The 23,078-nt window shown below is 42.5% G+C and overlaps 1 protein-coding gene across 1 annotated transcript; it reads left to right on the top strand.

The window, feature by feature from the left end:
• The first annotated feature begins 1,494 nt into the window (after positions 1-1,494).
• On the top strand, positions 1,495-13,827 carry PLEKHS1 (pleckstrin homology domain containing S1). The gene is made up of 13 exons (XM_057370311.1): positions 1,495-1,525; positions 1,941-2,032; positions 2,124-2,230; positions 3,491-3,625; positions 4,826-4,901; positions 5,564-5,671; positions 6,328-6,423; positions 9,437-9,550; positions 10,525-10,640; positions 11,938-12,144; positions 12,371-12,472; positions 12,852-12,987; positions 13,759-13,827. Exons 1-13 carry the CDS (start codon positions 1,495-1,497, stop codon positions 13,825-13,827), a joined length of 1,389 nt encoding a protein of 462 aa, XP_057226294.1.
• Positions 13,828-23,078: the final 9,251 nt, after the last annotated feature.

Here is a 23,078-nt window from a genome sequence, read left to right on the forward strand (position 1 = left end):
CACACAAAAATCTGAGGGGGTTTAATCATGGAGTTGGCATTATCTGTTTTGAATTAGACATAACCTGTTTATAATGTGGYTTTCTGTTGAAAAGACAATTAAAAGTAACAAAAACTTTTTCCCAAAAGGCAGAGCGAGATAGCACAACTAATCTCACAGSTATTTGTCTTCCCACGTGCAAATCTTGACTTTTATTGCTATCCAGAAGAGACTTTTACCCTGTCATAGGCTCTTTGAACATTGTTTTGTTGTAATTGCATTGTTTGCCAGCTGAGGTGACTCTGTCAGTCACAWTGAACAGAATAATTCRTTGCCTTTCWTTGCAACCCAGGTGTRCACCCCTTGACTTTATGTGCAGTCATTTTTCRTTTTGGAAAATGCTTTTTTATCTTYTTATTTTTCTGGTAGRYAATRGATGAAAACKCTAGAAGCAAATTTTATARTAGTTTATCACAGTATTTRTACAACAAGTCTTTATCCCCAAAAGGCAAAAATTGCAAATGTTTCCCTAAAAAAACCCTTAAAAAAACAGATTGTGCAGAGACCTCAGATGGAGCTAGGTTTGCAGTGGGTCATTCCCATTTACAGCCTGAAACAGGAGCAGTGAAAGCCTAGAGCTTCAGTTCTGTCTCAGGGTGAATTCTGTGTGTAAACCACCCAATTTCTGACCAATCCACTCCTGATTTGTTCATATTTACTTTTGGCACCGTGGAGTGAATCGTTGAGGAARCAGAAAAAGAGGAAAGCCCTTAAGTTTCATATTCTAGCAAGGGTGCTCAGCAAAGAACCAGAGAACAGCACTTGTAACCTTTCAGATTTCCCAGGAGAGGCTCTGAGGCTTCAGTTGGCACAAGTGGGTCTGTGTAACAACTTCCAGCCAAGATCTGATTTTGCAGGGAATGAGAGTTTTGAGATAAAGCAAAGGGAAACTTCTGAAAAGGCATTGTAGTAAGAATACTACAGGCTTAGAAAACTACTAAAATTGCCACAGTATTTTAACTGTATTTTCTATATATTATTTAAACTCTTTAGGCCAAGCTATGCCTGTTTTATACTGAACTGATCACACTGGCAAAGCAGTGTCAGAACCATGTATGGATGCAGTATTCCTAGGTTACAGGGGTTGTGACTAGTGCAAAAGAAAGGGCAAAATGAAGTTCACTTGGCAGCTCTCACCACTTCTGGACAAATCATGTTTTTGGCCTACAAAATATATAATGTCTGTTATTTTTAGTTTTATGATTGTATTATAAAATGTTAAATATAGCATATAATGTATAATATAAAAATTATTTATAAATATATTTAATACCTATTATGGTAATTTTATGTCATTTAATCCTCAGTAGGAGAATTAACACTTGTAAGATTTTTGTTATTTTCTCAGCAGCAGCTGTGTGTGCAGCGAAATGCTGCTCAGCAGCAAGCAGAGTGAAAGGAATTAGCTTCAACATTTTTGCTCTCTTTGCTCTCTGGGTGGAAGAAACAATCAGGATGGCTTCTGCAAGTAAAAGAMATTCTGCAGGTACAAAATTTCTTTCACTGAAATTTGTCACTAATAAAGTTGTAAGATAACTTACCCTTAGATAACTGAACACCATCTATGAATTTCATTAGGGGTGCATTTCAGATCATTAATYATGAAGATAAATAAGACCAGATCCCAAAAGTTAAATAAGATCAGTTGAATAAGATGGGAGCTCGTGATATCTTCTGAGCCCCTACATTTTCACTACCATTAGTTTGGGCCAGTTGTCAGCATTTCACCAGGGAAGCAGGGCCTGGCTCAATATTTTATAGCCTTGATTTGTGTTTGTCTTATGGCCATTTAAGCAAAGAAACCCAGTGTTCAGCAGCAATTTCCAGTTCAAGCAGGTCTTTTTAAAGAGATTAATTKGCAGCAAGTTAAGTAATGGTGCTCYTCATTTCTYTTTGATTAGTGAGAATTCAAAATACATTTTGCCCTGAAGGTGGAGTCTGCAAGCATGGATTCCTCATCAAATCACCACCTCTTCAACTTTTGAGCTCACAGGTATACTAGCACAGATTAGTCACATTTCAGCAATCCCTCTTATCTGCTATCCTGAATTTTAATGAGAGGCAAATTGCTTTTTCTTTGGCAGAATTCCTGGAAAAGGCGTCTTTTCGTCCTGTCCAARTCCAGCAAGGGGAATTACATCCTGAAGTATCTAAAAGGCCAACATATAAAAGGCTCCATAGCTGTTGATCAGTATGTAACTCAACTACATCCTCTTTTTTATTTTAAGACATGTATCARCCCTCTTCAATGGCCACTGATTGTACAGGCATTTGTTCCTGACTGAGGTTCTTGATTCAAACTGAACCAAGTSCAGAAAAGAGTCCCTTGGGCTTTTGTGGGCTTTGGGTGCAACTGAAATATGTAGAAATGAAATCCTGAACTGCTTCATTGTACTTTGGCACTTTTGTGTGAGTGATGGTTGTGATGGATGTGCAAACAAGGTCTCTTGCTTGTCTCCATGATTCCAGTCTGTGTTCCTGCAGGAAAACACATTTTACTGCTGTGAGCACGGTGCTGTGCATTCACTCACACGTGAATAAGGATGGGCTGTACACTCTCAGCCTTTCCCAGTGCTTTTGCACTTTGTGTTATCTCCTTATTCTGCCAAGAAACCGCTCTGCTTGTCTTGTTTGGGTCGGTCATTTCACTCCTCTCAGGCACAGTGCCTGCTGCAGCAAGACTGGGTGGCATTGGCTTTGTCYTGCCATGTACCATGTCACAGCTGGTGTGAGATATTTGCAAGGGAAACAGAAAATGGAATGGGAAATATAAACATTCAACCTGCGAGATTCTAGAGTTTAATGCTCCAGGCTCCATGAATTTTTAGGCATGGAGATCATTCACCCGACTGCTGTCATGCTTCTTACATTAAAAGCATTTACACTGTGAAGCTTTCAAAAATATTGCAGCTTGCCCAGTGGGATGTGGTTACATTATTACCATAATTATKGTTGTTATTATTTTTATTAATTTAGCTCTTGGAAGTTAATGGAAGCTGCACTTCAAGTGCTTCAAGTATCCATTAAGAGTAATTCTGTTCCTCTTCACCTCCATTGAAACACTATTAATACACAATTAGTTTCAAATCAAATCTATTGTTTTATAGTGGTTAAAAAACTTCTGCAAGAAATCTTTCTTACTATCTTTTCGAGATTCTGTATTAAACCAACAGCCCTTTTTTCCAGAAATGAGGATCTATAGATGGGCCACTTTGCAAAAGTTAATTTTTTTTCTTTTGCCTGGAGGTTTTCTTTCTTGAAAAACAAGGGCACTTTTCTGAGGCACTTTTTTTCTGTGAAAAAATGCTGAACTTTTCCCTTGCAGATCTCATCATATTGTGCTGTGCTTAGAGCAAAATATGGACATACACACATATACAGATAGGTGTGTGTGTATTTGTATGTAAYTGTGTAGAGTTATATATGATATCTCACATTGTTACCTTAACAGAATCATAAGCATTGAAGTTGGCATCAGCAATGCTGAARTTATGGAAACAGTGAGGAAGATGTTTAAATGCCTTCCCGAGGAGGTGATGTCCATCAGCACGGGGAGCAGATGTTACTACCTCATTGGGAGCAGCAGGTAGGCACAGCAAGGTGTGCAAAAGCAGTGTGACAATACTGTCAAACAAATGGAGCCCTGAGCTGCTGCCCCAAGGCTCAGTCCTGCTCCTTCACAGCCTCTCCCTCCCTTTGTGTGTCACAGTTACCCACGGCACAGCTCTGGGATGAGGTGATTCAGCTGGCTGATCCAACAACAAATTGTTATTTTATGTTATTTCCTGCCCCCCATCATGGTTGGGTTAATTTTTTGCTGGTTCAGGATGAGCCCATCTTCCCACAGTCACAGCATSCAGCATGTGAAAGCAGTGGGGACACAGGGCTGGSAGYRGGGCTGGCAGCAGCAGCAAMCCAGCGTGGCAGTGCCACTCAAACTGTGCTGYTTAGGGGACAGCAAAGAGCAGAGATTTTTGCCTTCTCATCCAGCAACTCTTGGGAGTAAGAAAAACTTCTCCTCCTTGTGGATAAGCCACAGGGAACAATATTGCCTGAAAAGTAGGTTTTTAATCAAAGGAAGGAGATTGAAGAACAGCTCTTGTAATCCTTCAGATTTTCACAATCATAAAAAAAAATTCTCCTGAAGGAAAACAGATCCCAGAAGTACTGACTGGGGGCTTTGTTGCAGCAGGRTGGTGTGGTCCCTGCTTTTGCAGGCTGCAGCTGAGTCCTGAGCAGGGACAGGAATTGTTTCTGTGGAGGTGACTGGCCCAAGCTCAGTTRGGTGAGGGAGGATGTTTGTCACAGTGTTCCTGGTTCCCAGCATCTCCTCTTCAGTTTCCCAGTCACGAGCATTTCAGGGGATTTTTTTTTGCCTTTTTGCAGAAGAGCAGCTGATGTGTGAAACTGTGATAAGCACAGAAGAAAAACACATACCTGAGCCTTACTTGAGCGTGCCACCCAACGCCTTCCCCAGGGAGCGGCTCTCCCAGCCCACACTCAGCGGGAAACATTCCAAAATTAATCCAACTAAATCCACTGCAAGCATGAAAAACAGCTCCAACCATCCTTTCATGGCATGTTTCTCACCCTGATGGCCCAAAGGCCTTGTTAGCTCTCTGAGTCAGATTTTGCCATCTGGCTGTGACCACCTGAGCACTCCTTCCTGAAAAGAAGTGCAGGGTTTTCCCACTGATCCCAGGAATTGTTATTTTGGATAACAATTTACATGGATTACCCTTGTGTGTTACCTGACAGTTTTCATTCCTGTTGTTCCAACCTACAGGCAGGAAACAGAGGACTGGGTCACTCTGATATCTTCAGTCTGCAGGGAGGACAAGAGAGGCGGATGCTGCCCTCAGGTGACACGTTACTATACTTGATTTTAGGAAGAAGAAGACGTTTGTATTTTCATTAGAAAACTCTGCAAAGGAATTTTCCCAGTTTTTGCCTTGCAAGCTGCCTCTGACCTTGGTTATTCAGAAATTAATTTACATATAAATCCTGTACAATGGCTTTATGCATTAAGCAGGCATTGCACAGTCTGTCTGCACTGAGATTGATTCTACACTGAAGGAATCTCTTTGAAGAGTAAGCCATATGGAAATGAGGAGATGATTGATATTATGCTGCAGTGAGCTGCACYGTGGCTGCATCAGAATGAAAACCTGTGTGTTACACTTAGCAGGTGCTTTTTGGTTATATTTACATGTTGTTTTACATCAGTCTGTCAGTGTCATGAACCAGCTGCAAGCCCTGGTGGTTCAAACTCACCAGGTTTCTGCACCTTTGTCAGCCAGCCAGGCCCACCAGTTTAGACTCAGCTYTAAGAACTCATATCCCCACAGCTTCCAGTGAGCTCAAAGTGCAAGCAGGGCAAATTAATGTCTGCCTGAAAAATTCCGTGTAGACAACGCCTCTGAGCTCTTAGAAGTAAAATTTGCTCAAGTGGGATGCATTGCTACGTTTTAGCCCACCCCAAACAGGTGCCTGTTTTCTTAGACTGCTGTTCCCTTATTTCTAGAACCAAGATCTTCCAAATCCAGAAGTCAGAAGCCGGCCTTCCTCTYTGCCACTATTCTTGAATTCTGTAGATATGACCAGTTTCACAGAAAGGGAAAGTTACCAGAAGGTAAACAGATTAACCATCCTTAATAACGAGTCTGTAACAGCCATGACTGTAAAATTTCGTTTGCATAGTTGGTTTTTTTTCCATCAAAAGTTGTTCAGAGCTTCTGCAGTGGGTACCTGGGGGGTTCCTGACTAGGACCTGRATGGCAAGATCACAGAGTCCCCACAAGGGAAATCCTTTTGAGGAAAGKCTGCCTGTAAGCAAAGGCAATGAGAGACAATATTCACTGATTGTCTCAGCTGACCGGAAAATGTTGGTGGACATTGAGTAAACTCCCAAAGATTTGCTTTGGCATGCCTTGGCAGAGGCATGTGATGATTATTTTGGCAGCTGCTRGCCACATTCCTCCTGATTCATGATTGTGCTTTCCTTAATCTCTGTCTTTTTAGGCTGTAAAGCTTAGAGGGGAGTTCAGATCCAATTCCTCTGTGCCTCACAGACTTTTCCCTCAATATTTAAATAGAAAGGAGGGAAAACATTGCTGCTGTCCCACAGCAGCTGCAGTCCAGGTATCAGGGTGAAACAGCAGCCAAGGAATTGCTGGGTTTCTGTGGTCACAAAGCTGTGTACAAACAGCCCAGAAGGGGAAACTGAATGTGGGTGAAGCACCTCCAGTGTATCATTATGAGGAGTCGATTTTTTTTCTTTGTATGCAGGAGAATGGTTCCTCAGAAGACAAGAACAGGCCTTATTCAGATCCTGGCCCTCATCAGGCTCAGTGTGATTCACCAGGAGGAGTTTTTCCAAGCCTGGTGAGCAGAACCAAACAGCTCTTGCCCTGCTCTGACTGCAGAAGCAGTTACTGGCTTTTGTCTCACCTGTCTGTGACTGCAGATTATCCACCTTTCCCAGCACACCGAGCTGATTTCCACTATGGAAGTTTCCTAAATATTTTGTCTGTTTTCCAGTTTACYACTGAAAAGAATATTCAAAAATTTGCTTGAAATACCTGTGTTTGTTTGGGGTTTTTGGAGTCAGATCCTCAGTTTCTGTGCAGCAACTGCAACTTTTGGCRGCTCTCTCAAACGTGTTGAAGAAAGCTCTGCAGTTGCACTGATTATTTGTCCCTCCCAGCACATTTCTCAGCTGTGCCACAATTGTTCCTAAATGGTTTATTTCTTCAGCCTTTGCCAGTAGCAATCAAGTCAATCTAACAAAATTACAGAACAAGGGCTTGTTAAATTGAGGCACATCTCAGAACTGACCTTCTGTCAGSATTAATATGTCTCCAAGTAATTTCACTTCCATATCTAGCAGGAGTGATTTGGAAAGATAAGAAGATGAATGTTATCACATATTACTGGCTAAGTGCTCTGACCTGTGTTCCCTGAACCAGTGCCTGCAGCAGTTTTCCTCTGCTGTGGATTGATGCAATTGCAGCAGTCAAGAGGACAGAAGGCACAGCCAAGGCTCTGCCACACCACTCTGCAGCTTAAACCAATCCTTTATGCACTGAACTATGACCAGGAGTGGCTGAGATACAGGCCAAATGTCTGCTATCACAGCTAACAGGGTGGTAAATCACATGCTGCAATCACCATCCCTGTATATAGACTGACAGCAACTATGAGATAACACAGCTAAATTTAGTGGAAAGAAGTGAATAGTTGAAACTACATTGCAATGCCATGGGCAGTCAGCATAGCTCAGCTGATGCACAGGACTTTATTCAATTGTGAGTCTGAGCTCTGAAATGCTCTAAGTTAACCCTTGGTCTGATTTTAACCAGTCTTGCTCTGGGTGTATGTCAAGAATCTCTTTGTGTCTTTTCCTTATGCATACCTCTTCTGTCTTATTTCTKAATTCTTCTCATACTTAGGATGCCTCAGAGGGCAGGTATTACATGCAGCTGTTGGGGCTGGGACAGACTGACCATTAGGGTGAAAAGATAAGGAATTTGGATTTTAGCTTTTTAGCCTGAAGCAGAGAGAATAGCACAAAGCTCATATTTCTGTTTTGGCATGTGTGAAAATAAATAACCTTGCTGTGCAGAGGACAAGAAACAACAGTGTTTTTTTCATTCGATAAAAATACTTCTCTTGCCTCATAAGTTTAACATCTCCTAACATCTCTGGACCTATTCTCTGCTCAGTGACGTCCAGACAACTGACTTCTTAATTAATCCCTTGCATTTACTTCCTTTTAGCAGTGTGACTCCCCATTTCAAGCATCTGATGTATTTTTCTTTTTGTCAGTGGTTCCCTCCTCCAGGCCCAGATCTTACAAACTCTCAGTTGAGCAGTTATCACTCCTGCAAACAGGATTTTGTGTCAGTGAGTCTCGTCATGCTGGTAGGGATCCCAGAGAGATCTGGGGACCTGGCTCCTTTTCAACCTATATTTTGGAGCTACCAGACCTCATCTGACCCACAATTCAGTGTCAGCTGTTTTGATGCACAGCTTTCAACTTCTGAAATACATCAAAATGAGGAGTCCTGACTTGCATCACCCTGTGCTGTGCATTACTGTGCTGCAGGCACCAAGGCACCCTTGTTGGGGTCTGTTACACACCTGATTGTGTGAAAGTTCCTCTCTTTAAGGACAACACTTAACTTTCCTTCAGGAGCGTTCAAGTATCAATGACTGAGTTGTTCTCCARATATCATTTCTACCTTGTGCTACAGCCAGTTTTCTCCATAGTCTACTTTTCCTCCAATGTAAATCCACATTATGGTTCAACAGAGATTTGAAGTTTGTCCTGACTCCCATGGCATGAGTTAATTTTAATGCCATTTATACTAACAAGGAAAAAGAAATCAACACTGATCATCCTTAATTAATATTCATTGTCACTTTCTTCTTGTTACATGTAAGAAAGTAATTAGTTTAATTTACTTTACCTTGAAAACAGTAATATATTCGTGGCATATTTAGCAATTATGAAAATGATCACCATGGAAACCAAGGATGTAAGTGTAGAGATAAAAAACAGTTGCATCACAAACACAGCACAGAGAATTGAGCTGGGAGGCAGCTAAATGCTAATTAGCATACTCTTCACTATAGTGAAGTCAACAAGGAGACATAAAAATAAATAATTTCTCTTCACAACTTGAAAAGGTAAACTTGGTGGAGGGATTAATTTCTCCTTGACTTGCCAAATTGCCTCAGGCTTGATGTTTCAGATATTTATGAAGGCAGAATATCACTGAGGGCACAAAGGATTCCATGTCAGATCTCCAGTCTTCTGGAGTATCTTTTTGTTCACAGAGAAGTATGAGATAATAAATTTCTYATTAGTCAGGGAAATCCCAAATTCTTTCTTTACTTGATAGCAGTTAAAAGCTGCTTTAAAAGGACAAATRTAACCCAATTCACTCCTAGATTTTTCTTCCTTTGCACTTCTTCTGAAGTAAGGACTTAGAACTGAACGTGAATAGAAAATCTTTTCCACGCAAGTGGCCCCAAATTCATTCTGATTCACATACAAAGTGTTTAAAACACTAGATTTTTTAAACAAAATAATGAGGTGTGATCATGAAATTGATGGCAACATCCTGGTTACCACTAATGCATCTATGAGAAGTGCTAATACCAGTGGCTGTTTTTGTCTGTGTGCATYGAATTTCAAAAATACGGGCAAGAGCACAGATACAGAAACCTTGTTTTTAAAATAGGCTTCTCTGAGCATATCTCACTTCAAGGAGAAACATTTTCCCCGTGTTTTCTGTGAATATTTGCTGCTTCTATTACTTCTTCATATAAATAGAAAGATACATATTATTCTGTATAACTGAGCTTGTTAAATACAACCCCGTTCTTTCAGCAGGATAAAATTCTGGGAGGGAGTGAGGAAAATCTGCTGTTGTCAGATACTGAGGAAAACAACAAAAAGGACGAAGAAGATTATTACCAAACTCCCAGCAGTGTTTTAGCAAAGGTACTTTATCTGTTGTGAGTTCTGCTGGTCTGTTAACAGCTCCAAGGACACAGGAGACATTTAATGAGCCAAAGAGGAGGAACCACTTGTACCTTGCAAAAGAAATAGATAGATAAAGCCATAGGTGATAGAGCTTTCATTTATACAAGAAAAAAAATATACTAGTCTCATTCAAAGGACCTTTCTGGTGCAAAGCGGCATTTTGACAAAAACATTGCTGGTTTTGTTGAAATTCCCCAAATTGTTTCATTGTGAATGGTTTTTGCCTATTGTATAATAGAATAGGGTTGGGGATTTTTCTTTTCTGAAAGTGAAAACTTTATTTAGAGAATGCAACAGTACATTAGTTTTATATATTTTGAAATGTAATTCTGTTGAAGCACCAGTAAGCTGCATAAAAGCAGTACTTTTAAAAAGCTGCAGTACATTATGGTGTCTACATTTCACTGTGAAACAAGGGAAGAGGAGAAATCATACCAGTAATTTTRTATAAATTTTGACACCTAATTTGGGAGGCTGATTTCTCTAGGCTTCCCATGCAATTAGTGGTCAGGAGAGGATAAGTGGTCAGTTTTCTGCAGAAATCACAGACTGTRCATCTTACTGAAGAGCATTAACAGTGTGATTTTGTGATATAATCTAAGTGCTCTAAGTTAAGCACACCCAAAGAACAAGTCTCCCTTTTCAGCCTGCTTAAATTAAAATGCAACTTTTTTTTTTTTTTTTACTTTAGAACATAGCTGATCATTTCTCACTCTGACAGTGCCAATGATTCCAGCATTAACTTGTAGGTTTCAAGCATCTTTTTAGCACCCAGTTTCTGGGAATTGACTGATTTAAGGAAAGCCAGGCTATATTAGCCAATGTGTTCAAACAGCATGAGCACTGAACAGAATAACGAAATTAAAGGGGAGGTTTCTTCTGCAGGCAGGGCAATGACATTAATGTCTTATATTGATATGTATTTCTGACAGTGCACAGCTGAAGTATCAAAGCCTGACCCTACAGCTGAATCTGATGTTTCTGTGCAAGGGAAGCCAGAGCAGAACAGCCCAGTAAAGGAGRACATTTATATGTCAATGAAATCGCTGTAAGTGACGACTTCATTAATGTTTTGCAAATTAAAAGCGACACAGCAATAGAGACAGAGCTGATATCTCTGGTATTTGCACAAGATCTAGATGCTGTTTCTTGTTTGAATGAGTCCTTGTTGGGTCTTGGTTCACAAAGTTCAGCACTCATGGGAACACTGGAGTCAAACTCAAACTCATCAACATGAAATTTAGGTTCACATTACAGACTCCTCACATTACAGAGCATTTAGGCTCTGATTGTAGGAGCAGCACTTTTTGTTGACTCACACTTTTCCTAGGTTTTCATGACACAAGAACTTTCCACTTTACTGAGTCACTGCAGCCAAACTCCAACAACCTTTCAGACAGGTGCTCTCCAAAGCAGGCACCATTATCTAGAGGTTAAAAGAGAAACCTAGAGATGGGGCATGAGCTTCCAATAAGAGGTTGTGTGAGTCAGGGCATGTCTTCCCTTTCATTTTCCCATCCAAAGAACAGCTCTGTTGCTGTGTATTTTGAAGGTCCAGTGTTTGCCACCTCACAGAGACCCAAGCATTGTGCCACAGTTGTAGGGCCACAAGGAGACTTTACAACCTCCACAATATCACACTGAAGACTGAAGAGAATTGTGCCTGCAGAGTACAGCTCCTCCTAAGCCAGAGGAGTGGTCAGCAGCTGCTGGCTGTGGTCGGATACCTACAGACAGTCAGATCTTAAGCCACATGGGGGGAGACAACTGGAAATGCAGGCCATATCCAGTCTATCCCAATAGATTAATTCAAGCTCTTCTGTGTCTTTGGGACCCCCTGGAGGGAATTACTGCAAAAACCTCACAGGGTTATGCCATTTCAGTTAAAATATACCAAGAGCAGCTTTTGCTACTGACCCCAGTCTTGCTTGGGGCACGATGGGGAGTCAGCTGCAGGCATTAAGAGGCTTCTCAGATAAAACTAAAATGAGTTCAARTACTTCTGAGTTATCACACCTCCCAAGGGACAGCTTTACATCCCTGCAGAATCTAGTACAGCCAAAGCCAACAATCTGTACTCAGTTTCTTTGTCAAGGCATGCTGTTAGCTGGAATGTTTTCAGGCTTAATAAATAGTTTTTGCATACTGAAAAGATTTATTTTGAGATTTATGGTCCATTTTTAGAAGGGCTGTTTATTTTACTTAGCTTTTATTTTGTCCACTGGATATTCTACAAGAACTTGTTATTCTTTGCTTTACTGATGGCTGCTTGATCCAACTTCAAACACAGCAAGAGTGCCTGCAGTTGTCAAACCCTTTAATTTTTGGTCATCATTCCTTTTCAGTAAGCTGCTGGATGAGAGGTGCCAGCTCATGTGCAGACATGATGGGCTCCCATCTCCTCCCAAATGCCAGAACAGTGCCTGTCCAAGAGATTTGGAAGCAAACAGAGACATAAAATCCCCAGAAAGCAGCGCCAGCCTGCAGCCAAGCCTCCAGAGAAAACAAAACTCATTWCCCCTGTCAGTGGTTCAGTTGTCTATACTGCTCAGGTAAGTGTCCTCTCCATTTGGTTGCAGAGAAGACAGATGTGCTCATGGGTTTCAGCTTGCCAAGGCTGTCAGCATTCCAGAGGCATTTGGATAAKGCTCTCTGTCATAGCTTTTCGTTTTAGGGAATCAGCAAGGAGTAGGGAGTTGGACTCAAAAATCCTTATGGGTCCCTTCCAGTTTGAACTGTTCTATCATTCTGTGGTCTCTGATGTTTTTTCTCTCACAGTCAAGTCACAGACGAGATGCAGCTGCAGAAATTGGATATTTTCGTACCCCTGGCTGATATTAACAATTACCTGAAGCTCACTGAAGCAGCAGGACGGATATGGTAAGTCTGGATGTCTTGTGACAGTGCCTGTGAGATGGGAACAAGTGACAGGCACAGAAGTGTGCAACTATAGACACCCATGTGCAGTTTTGGGGCACGGCAGGGGCAATCAATGCCTGTTGGTACTTCAGTGATTCCTTCTGCTCTCATTCTTGGTGTGCTTGAGTTCCTATTTCAACTGCTGTTGTAAAGGGCTCTATAGAACCCAGGGTGTAATAAATAGCGATGGTTTCGGCCAGAACCAGATCAAAAAGTTACAAAGTCATTGGAGGCATGTGTCATTTCCAGAGGGCAGCCCCAGAAATGCCATCCTGCCCAGCCACTGCAGTGACAGGATATCCTGCATGTTTCCTTTCTTTCTGCCCTCCCCACACTGCAGCGTTTCACAGTGGACTGGTCCTGGCAGATTGGGGTGTTTGTTCAACCACGGAGACCACGTGGTKGCTGTGAATGATCTGCAGCCCCAGGGTGTGGAGGAGGCGTACTTCTTCATCAGCAGGTCKGCAAGAAAGGAGGTAAGCTTGCCTAACCTGAAGGTGATTAATCCAGTGAGAAAGCAATTTCCTTTTTGCCTTTCAAGAGGCTTAATTCAAACCATTTTACTCTGGTCTGAGTTTGGCATGAATAACTCCAGCACCAAAGAGCTCCTCACCATCGCTCTGACATGGCACCTCCTATTCCTGGGCCACGTGGGGAATGCAGGGTCAGCACTGCTGTTTTTGAGGGCTTGGTCTAAGAGAGCTTGAGCATCTCATCCCGGGAGATGTTACTGGGCAGCCATAAACTAGAGTTACTTGCAATTTTTTGGCCAATGTGTATGAATGGCAAATTTTGGGAGATGAACAATTGCCTCCAGTAGATGTGTAGCTGCTTGTAGCAGTTTGAGGTATTGAGGGCAGAGACCTGGATTTCTACCTCCTATYGCTTATCAAGTGCTGTGCATCTCCTTGTGTGACACTGTGCTTTTTGAAGTAAGTGGGACATTTCTAGGATGTTCTTTAACCCCACTGTGATCTACCACATGTGTTTCTGAACTCATATTTCAGTATCCAGGTTCATGACCCATATCCAAGCACATTCATATTTGAATTTTGCAGAGAACGTCGAGGTCATGAGATGCTGTTGCCATCTAAGAAAGGAAAGCCAGTCTCAGCAAGGAAAAAAAGATACTCATCTCCCTTAATGGAGAATTTTTATTTAGCTAGTTCAAATATGAGTCAGATAATTGCATAAATGTTGATCAGATATAACGAGCTATAAAAATGTCCTTTATTTTCTTTTTTAAGGTGAAACTTACTGTATGTAGGATTCCACATTCAGATATCTTCCATGCTAAAGGCTGCTCATGTTCCTGAAAAAAAGGAGACCTCAGTGATTAAGTAAGTGCCAAAACTCAAAGGAAAAGATCAGGGAGGAGAAGATGATATATGGTGCATAGAGATAATCTTCATCTTCTTGAGCTGCCAGACACCTTTTGCTGCTGAAGTACAAAGTATGGAGAATGTGGAATTTATTTTATGTCCTGATAACTTTTTTTATTTTGCATGAATGGCATGTATTTGGCTTATATTTCATGCTGGCATGTATTTCTGTTACATGGAAGAAAAGGAGGGTCAGATAATTTCCATGACCTTTGCGCTGTGTATATTTTGCATTTCAGCAGAAAGCACTGGTTCATGCCTCTGCTCACCCCTTTACACTGAGTTACACTGATTTACCCTGAGYTCCTCATCAGTTAGGAGTGTGCAAACAACCAGCATTTGGAATAGAGCCATGTTTTCCCTGGATTCCCCTTAGCTACAGAAAGGCACAAGTGAGCTGAGAGATGCAGTGCTGGAGGGAAGGCTGGTAAATAAAATGTGTAGGAATTCAGTGGGGCCTCCTCTTGTGTTATGCCAYTCTTACATTCCAGCCACAAAAATACATCCCAGGGATGACAGGAAGAAGAGTTAGTTGGGGAAATTGAATGTGTCTGGAGCACCTTTGGGTTCACTGACATCCAAAATAAGCTCCAAGTGAAAAAGGAATGAATGGATTTGGGAGAGAGAAGAGCTGGCTTGCTCTGGGAAAGATTTCCTGGTGAAGACAGCTGGGAAAACCACAGAGAGAAATGATCTGTCTGAATGCAAGTGCTGTCATCCCAGTGCAGACAGAGTGCACTGTTCCTCACAGAGAATGTTTTGATGCTACCAGGTTCTAACACAGGGATGTCACTGATACACAACATTTCCAGAGCAATTCCTGTAAATATTTATTTGTGGCTTTGCCTTCCTTGCAYTGCTGCCATAGAAATATGACTGATTTTCAGCTGACATCACACCAGAAGGAAATTAATATGGAACTGCCTTCAGGGGCGTTTCAGTGGATGCCAAAAGGGAGTTTTGTCCTGTCCTAGAGTGACCTCTGTTGCCTACAGAACCATGGTGGGACATGCCAGAACACACACCTGTGCTCTGTGTGAACATGGACCCTCTGTGTGGGGATTTTGTACACACAAATATTGCTGTAAAATAGAGAAGTGTCAATATACAATGACAACATGGCAACAAACAGAATCACTGCCTTTGAGTACTGATAATTTTACCTTGCCAGATACAACCAAAATAACTACTGGGTTTGGCAGGCACAGGATYATTGATATTAAGAGATTTGTGTAAGCTTTGATTAAGGTGGATTTGGCTCAAAGGAGGTATTTGTCCAGCTTCCAAATGAGTCAGGCCAAGTCAACTACTATGTTAAGAAACTACACTCACTTACTCGAGTAGTAAATATAAAAAATGTGCTGAACTTGTAAAAAAAAWCATTATAAAACTGTATTCAGCTGAAGATGAAAACAGCATCAAGYAACTCAAACCAGGCAAACACAAATATGTATATAATCTATTCAGACTCAGCTCCTGTTCCAAAGATTAATTTCCAGACTGAATGTTTCCACAGCCTGTCTCTTCTGCTTTTGAGATAAGAGWGTTTGGGACATGTTTGTTTCTCAAGGTGGGAAAGGATCACATTTTGATATTTCTGTTTCAGTGGTGTTCAAAGCTCTTTTTGTGCTGAATTCTGCATAAATACAGAGGGAACTCCCCRTTCTGGAACTACAGAAGCTGAAAATGGAAGAAAAGACATTCCTTGGGAGCTCTTCTCCAAAGCTGCCATGGGACTCCTTTGCTCTGCACTGCTGCTTTGAGCACAGCAAATCCATTYCTGCCTGAGTTCCTGAAGGATGGAATGCTTGGCTATCACTATAGGGGGCTTATTTCAGCCCTGTAACTATGTCAGTCTGCTAGGACAGTCCTCATGGCCTGAATCCTAAAATCACAGACCATCTAGTTCACGAGCRTCCACTGAGGATGTCACCCTCAGCCTTTCCTGGCCAAGATTTGCCTCAGCTCTTCTTTAGAAAATGAAAGTTCAAGCTTTCCTGTGGTRTTCCAAGAATCATCTCTCTGCAAAATTAGGAAGTTTTCTTGTAATATTTATCCTAGAGAATGTTTTGATAGCATTAACATGATTTTTTTTTTGCCCTGTTTTCAGTGGGCATAGGGAACATTTGGATTTCTGCTGTCTCCAGAGAAATCTTCATTGTGGAAGGTGTCGTTTTCTGCCTGTCCCCCCTTCCCTTTTTCTTAGATCAAACATTCTGCATTCTTCCACCATTTTTTCAAACAGTTCCTGAAAATGGTCATTGACCCTGAAAATAATCATGTGACACTGAACTGTGAGACAAATACCTTGTGTTTCCAGTTACAGATGAACAAAGGAGGTGAGAAATTGAAATTCAAAGAAATCCAAAGGCATGGAGCAATTTCCTAGAACTTCATAGAAAAGCATTTCCAAAAAGAGGTAAAGAGGATCCCTCATGGTGGTGGGAAAAGATCCACCTCCATGGAACCTGCTGCTGAAGCAGATGTTGAGCACTGCATGCTGCCCATCTCAGCCATGGAAGAATGTTACTTTCAGACAAAAAAGAGATTTGGTTACATACAGCATGTACAGAATAATTGCAGAATATTTTAGAAAGCTGGGGGATTACTTCTGTACWTCAGAAAACAGTTACTGATGTGTTAGTTCATAATTGATCTTTATGTCAGTTTGCACAATGCGAAATGCAGATAATTAATGTCACATATTGGCTGATTCATAACACTTAAAATATGGAAATGACATTGGTACAGTGAATTCTGGTAGAGTGTGTGAAGTTGTCTGCCCACATACGATTAATAAATATGCTAACAATTYATAACACTTTGTATATTGCAAAACACCTCATTTTCTCCTAGCATGGCCCCTCCTTGTCCTGCAAAGAYTACCTGCAACTCCCCAGTAATCTGCAGGTTAGTCACAAAACAGCCCTTTTTTAAAAAGCTACACTTAAACAAAGGTTTAGGTTGTTTCCCCAGCTGTTAATTTGTGGCACGTTTCTATCCTGCACTCACTCATTAGTGGCTGCTGATATTTTCCCCTGAATTCCCAAATATGAATCATGCTCTTTYTATCACTCTAGCAGGAAGATGGCAATTGCTCAGGAGAAAAGCAATCCCTGAAAGAGAAAGGAATGTAAGGGAAGTCCTGGGGTGATCTGTACCTGAGAATTGGTTCCTTTTATAACCCAGCAGAAGGTGAAGTCAAACAGGTTGTGGGAGGACTAAGACCAAGGCTACCAGTGGTGCTAATCTTCTTTTACATGTTGGATGTTCGTGATGTTCATTGTAGGGACATCACTGAGCTACATCCTGTTTTTTATCTCCTGCCTCTGTGCGTTTTCCCAAGTAATCTATTTCTGTTTCTGCCTGTGCCTCAAGGCTGTGGGAAGGATACTACCTCCATCAGTGATGAGGGTTGCACAATTTTTTTTAGCCAGGAGAAGCCAATGTTTTCGAGTACTTGCTCCTTAGACACCCCTACTGATCAGTCACACATTCTACACCAGGACACATTTTGCCAAAATAACCTCATTTATATGCTAAATGTCCTTAAAACAACTAAATGCCCTACAGGAATTCTGGCCTTCTGTCCTCCAATTTGCCCCTCTTCTGTTTTATTCAATGTCCAAAGTCATTYTTCACAGATGTCATTTTACTTCCAAGCAATTGCCCTTGTGCTCCAATTTCTAAGAATAAAAGTGAAGTCTGACAGCGTAACATTTCTGAGAAATCCCCAGTAGTGGAAAAGTAGCTGGGGGGAGAACTGAGAGGAAGGAAAACTCAGTCATGAGGAAWAACTATAAACAGCAAGAGGGACTGTGGGTAGGAAAAAATAAGTCAAAGATGGTAAAACAGGAGTTCTCTATTGTAAGTACATTTTTGTTATATTTGATGATTAAAAAAAAATTTGTAAGTATGCTTCAGGTTATTTCCTAGCATCAGACAAGTGGCASTAAGCAGCACCTGCTCTTCAAGGTGAGCTAAAACACTGAAATAACTCAGGGAAATATGTGTCCAGTCTCTCTGGCAGCTGGATGAAACATCCTCTGCACTGTGGTCGGGTCAGCCTGGGACCTTTCCATCCGTTTGTCTTTTTAGGTTCTGCCAATGGCACAAACACTGATGGTCACAAGTGCAGGGTGTTTGGGCACTGCAATAGGGGACAGGAGGGTGTCTGTGCCTGCAGGATGGGATGGTCACTGCTGTCACCCCATGGGGGACCCACAATGTCAGCAGGCTGTGGCACCATGTGGTGATGTCAGCTGTCCCTGTGGTTGTGTTTGGTGTGAAAAACAGGCGAATGAGGGCCATTAGTCTTCCTGCACTGCCCCATCCAGAGCCCTCACAGAGCTCAGGGGTTTGAGAGCTGCTGTCACACCTTGAACAGCACCTCTGTGGCTCATGGCAGGTTCCTGCCCTGGTTGTCCAGGTGGGACAAAGCCGGGAGGCAGCCAGCGAGCAGTGCTGTGCTGGGGTTAAGGAGAACCTTGAGGAATGAGCTTCTGTTGGATCCCATTTGCGGTTTGGGAAAGGTTTGAGCCCCAGGTCATGTAATGACGGAGCAGCTGTCAATYATGATGTATGATTGACATGGCACTGCCTTGTGTGTCAGGCTGTGATTGGTTAAACAGAGCCATAGACCCCACCTAACCACAGATGTGATTGGATAAGAAGGTTCATGGGCAGTGACCCTGCCAAGCAAACAGCCAATGGGTGCTCAGCCTGGGAATAATGAAAGTATAAAAGGGCGCAGCTTTTTGAGAGTAAAGGATTTCTTTGAACCAGATGGAAGGGATCCGGGTGCTTTGTTCCCCTATTGTCACAGTGCTCAGCAAGGAGGTTTAGAATGCTCAGAAAGACAACATTCCCCTGAGTAGCTCCAGCTGAAGTGCTGATGGGGGCGTGCAGGTGGTGCTGGTGTGGGCAGGGAACACACACAACCCCAGCTCCTTCTGACAGCAGCTCCAGAGGGTGATGTCCTGCCTGCCCTGCACCCCTGGCTATCCTCTGCCTGACCTTCCCTGAATCACCCTTTGCCAAATGAGCACAGAGGCCATCCCTGCTCCCCTCACCCCACTAATCTGCTAAAGCAGCTGGGTAATTAATCATTTCCTAATGAGCTGTCACTAAGTGTACCACTGTCCTCCTGCGTTCATCCCTCTCCCAGCCACTCCTTCGTCAATTACAGAATATTTTGGGTTTATATGGCAGAAAATCAGGAACCTCCACACACCACTGGTAATGTTTGTCCTGGCCCTGAGGGCACCAATAGCCCGTAAGAGCTCTGCCATGGCCCACTGCCCCCCAGGGCTCTCAGTCCCTGCCCCAGCGATCCTATGGGATGCAAATCCCCCCTGCCTGSCTGTTGGCCCCACAGACTCTCTCCCTGCACAAGTGCTGCAAGGAATGAGCTGGGCTGTGAGTGACCATGAAGGTGTCAGAGAAAGAACAGGCTCCTACTGTGCTGCAGAGCTCAGTTCCTCTGATGGTCACTGGGTAGCAGCACAAAGAACAGAATTTCAGCTTTACCTCCCTTGTTCAGGCAACAGMTGTGACCAAGAGCAGGGCAGAGAGCCAAGCAAATAACAAGGCTTYGGTAACAAGAGAAATCCAGCCTGCCTTTCTCTGATTGAAGAAGCCCTGCTGAGATAAATGCTCCAATCCATCTCTTCTCTGAAACAGGAGCTGAAAAGTGGGTCAGATCCTGCTGCTGGCAGCGCTGCATTTKGGGAGGTCTCTGCTAGGAGCTGACGAACGACTGGAGTCTCAGAAAAAAATCAACTTTGTTTCTCCCAACAGAGTTCACTGAAATCATGSTCTCTGCAGGGAGGATGGTGGTGGACAGGCAGGAGGGGTGGGAGGCAGTGGAGGGAGGCAGCACATTTAGAACCCCACAGCCAGCCCTGACCTGGCTGAACTCGGCTCCAAAGTCACCCTTGGCTGTCATTTGTGTCCTCGCATCACCTTTTTTTGGGTGCACCTTGTTCCCCGAGGTGTTGAGCTTTTTTCCTCTTCCGTCTTTAACAAGGAAGACAACATACACAAGGAAAGGCAAATAAGGTTCAACTCAAATGCCAAATGGGAAAGCGTAGAGATTTTTAAAACTGTTTGGTTTATATAAGAACTTATTGGAAAYTGGCACAAACAAGTGCCTATCTGCTCTGAGATACCAGGGCAGATGTGACAGAGTGGAAAAGCCTCTTCCCTGCCAAAGTATTTGCTGGAGATTTGATAACAAGGTGCCATTGTACAACAGTGGGTAAAGGTCCAGAGTCGAAAGGAGAAAGAGAAGAGGCCTCCAGGCAGTGCAGGGCTCTGCCTTTGTGGGTGCAGCTCCTCCACCAAACCTCCTGCCTGCAGCCAGCAGGTAGAGCTGGTTCCATTCAGAGGGAAGGCAGCAGTCAGCTCTCCACTGCTGTTTTCCTTCTCGGCAGTGACTGAGTCTCTTGTCCCTTCATTCCTCTTAGAGGGCTAGAGGCTCCTTCTAGCTTTTCCCTGCACTGCTGGGGAAAGCATTACATTCAGCACTCCAAAAGCAAGTTTATAATCTGAACCAAGATGTGAAACTTGAGTACAAGAGCTTCAATTTTTGATATTAGTACTGACAAGCTTTTGCTATTTCCTGTGAATTTTCATTCATCCCTGTCGTATTTCCCACTAGATACTGTGTGTTCTACAAATATTAATAGTGAATGCTTTACAAACACAGTTGGTTTGGAATCATGGCTATTGAATAAAATTTCAAATTGCRTCATTTCACTATAAATCCTAAACACATAAACCAGCCTGTGCCCCACCCTCAAAAGTGATTCTCTTATTTGTTTTGGTTCCAAAATGAGAAGCAGCTGTATTTCTGTATACAAGGAAGGATGGGAAAATCTAGGCTGCATTCTCATGTTCTCAAAACTCACCAGCCGTTTATGTCCCCTACCAAAGAAAACTCACCAAAAATTATTCAGACATGGAAAACACACCAAAGCAATAACTGCATCTTTACCCTGACATGGAAATGAGTTTCCCAAAGCCTCCCTTGCCCCCCAAGCATTTTTCAAATTCAAAATACAGTCAAAATCAATCCTTAATTACATGCAGGATATATCYGAAGTCGCACTMTCTTAAAAAGCAACCAACCTTAAAYGGCAATTTATCTTGATAGCCTTTACTAAGCTCAAATAAAATAAATSCTTTAACTGTGCCAATTGCATCTCAGTTCCTCTCTCCACTCCACGCTGCTATCAATTATTATTTCACATCAAGCTTTAAAGGGATACTGGCACCTTGAAGTTCCCTTTCGTTGCCCATATGCTTTTATTCTGCAATGCTTCACATTGCCTTCCCAGCAGCCTCCCCAGTGGTGGCCACGGGCCGTGGGTGCTTTCACTCATCACAGCCAGCCTGAAACCCAGTGCCTGAGTCAGCTCWCCTCATCTCCCCTCTCCCCTCCTGCTACCCTTTTCCAACAGAGTTGCTTTTAGCTCATTTATCTTCCTATTGGAGTGATATGTAATCAGAGCAGGAGTCCTGATGGGAAATACAAAGTGATTCTTTAGAGGGGYTGGCTTTGAAAGCCGCTCTGGGCACCGATCAAGCCAGTGTTACAGCTGCCCCTTTCATTTGCTTTGCCTTCTGCCCTGAGCTTGTCAGCACCAGACAAACTGGAAAAGCCTCTGGGATGTTCACAGGCCCATCTTGCTCTAGTGCTATCAGTAATATTTGTGTCAGTACAGGAGAGTCATTTGATGTGAGGTTAAGGACACAGACTGACTCCTCCACCCCTGGTACGGGGGACCCTGGTCTGGTGTTTSTGTAGCATCACAGAGATCAAAAGTCCCTATCCACTGGCTGGGAAAAGGTGGCACCTTTGCTGTAGTCAGAACCTCTACTCTCAACCAAAATAATGAATGCTTCCACTCATGCATCTCTAATGCTAGCACTGCCCAAAGACTGAAAAGAAAAAAAAAAAAAAAAATCACTTCTTCATTAACCTTCACTCCTTCATTAGGAAAGATAGAGCCACTCTAAGTCCTAATTAATGACAGCTGTACAGTAACACTGAAATTGGGTTTGCACTCCCCAAAGCACTTCAACTGCTGAGATCAGAGAGATGCCCCTTGGAACCACCAAGGCAAGGGAAAAAGTTCTGCCACACATCTTCCCACAAAATTCTTGWTAGTTATAATTAGTTTTCCACATCTGCTTGTATGTCCTCCTAAGGAATGTAATCATGTTATTAATCTTCTTCCTTTACAATAAAGACAACAAAAATAATTTATTCCTGAGTTTGGATCCTGAAAATACTGTTTTCCACACAGAAGAGGCCAAATAACAGAGTAACATGGAGATCTCCTGACATGAAGGCAGATGAAAAGCAGCAGAATTCCTCTACACACAAAACCAGCTGGTGGAAGTGCAAATACAAACCAGAAAGAGGGAGGAATGAAAGCAGCCAGTGGAATACCTACAGCAGAGCAGGCAAATGGAAACAGACCCCAGCATTAAAGCCCTTCTGCTTTGCTGAGTGAAATGAGCCCATCACCATCTGCTCTACAWCAGGGCAGGATGAACTGGGTCAGTCCAGCAGATGCCAGTGTCAGTCTCTTCCAAGACACACCATTACTGTGTTTAGTTTCAGAAATCAGTTTGCTTTTAAAAGAAAAAAGACCCAACCCTTCATTCTGTGTAATAGGCTAGAATCTAACAGCAGGAGGTGAAGAGCCATGGAGAGGTAACACTCATCAGCTTCACACTCATCATTCAACTAAAAGTTGAATTGTTTGGGTTCTGTGTTACCATTGGCACAAACTGAGGAAACCACAAACCAGGAACAGCATCAGCATGGGGGGAACCCACACACACACACTCCATCTCTGTAGGAACAGTCATTCTTGAAAATACAACTATGAAATGCAAGAAGATGTCCAAGTTGTGACTAAGATTTGACTTTGAGGTGCTTATTCCAGCCTTTCATATCTGTTGCAAAAACTAGTCAGGAAAAAGACCCTGAAGGCCAAAAACTCATATATAATTCCTTAAYGACTCAACTGCTAAAAGCAATTGCCTGCCAAATAAGATCCCCAAATTTGCTCTGATTTGTACAAGGCATTAGTTCACATTTGGTATTTGCAAGAGCTATATAAGATACTTCTTCATACAGCTCCAAAAAGGAGTGGAATCGTAGGAATGAG

The sequence above is a fragment of the Malurus melanocephalus genome, unplaced genomic scaffold (assembly GCF_030028575.1).
Source record: "Malurus melanocephalus ecotype Western Australia unplaced genomic scaffold, MMel_1.1 scaffold_122, whole genome shotgun sequence".
In the NCBI taxonomy this organism is placed as follows: Eukaryota; Metazoa; Chordata; class Aves; order Passeriformes; family Maluridae; genus Malurus; species Malurus melanocephalus.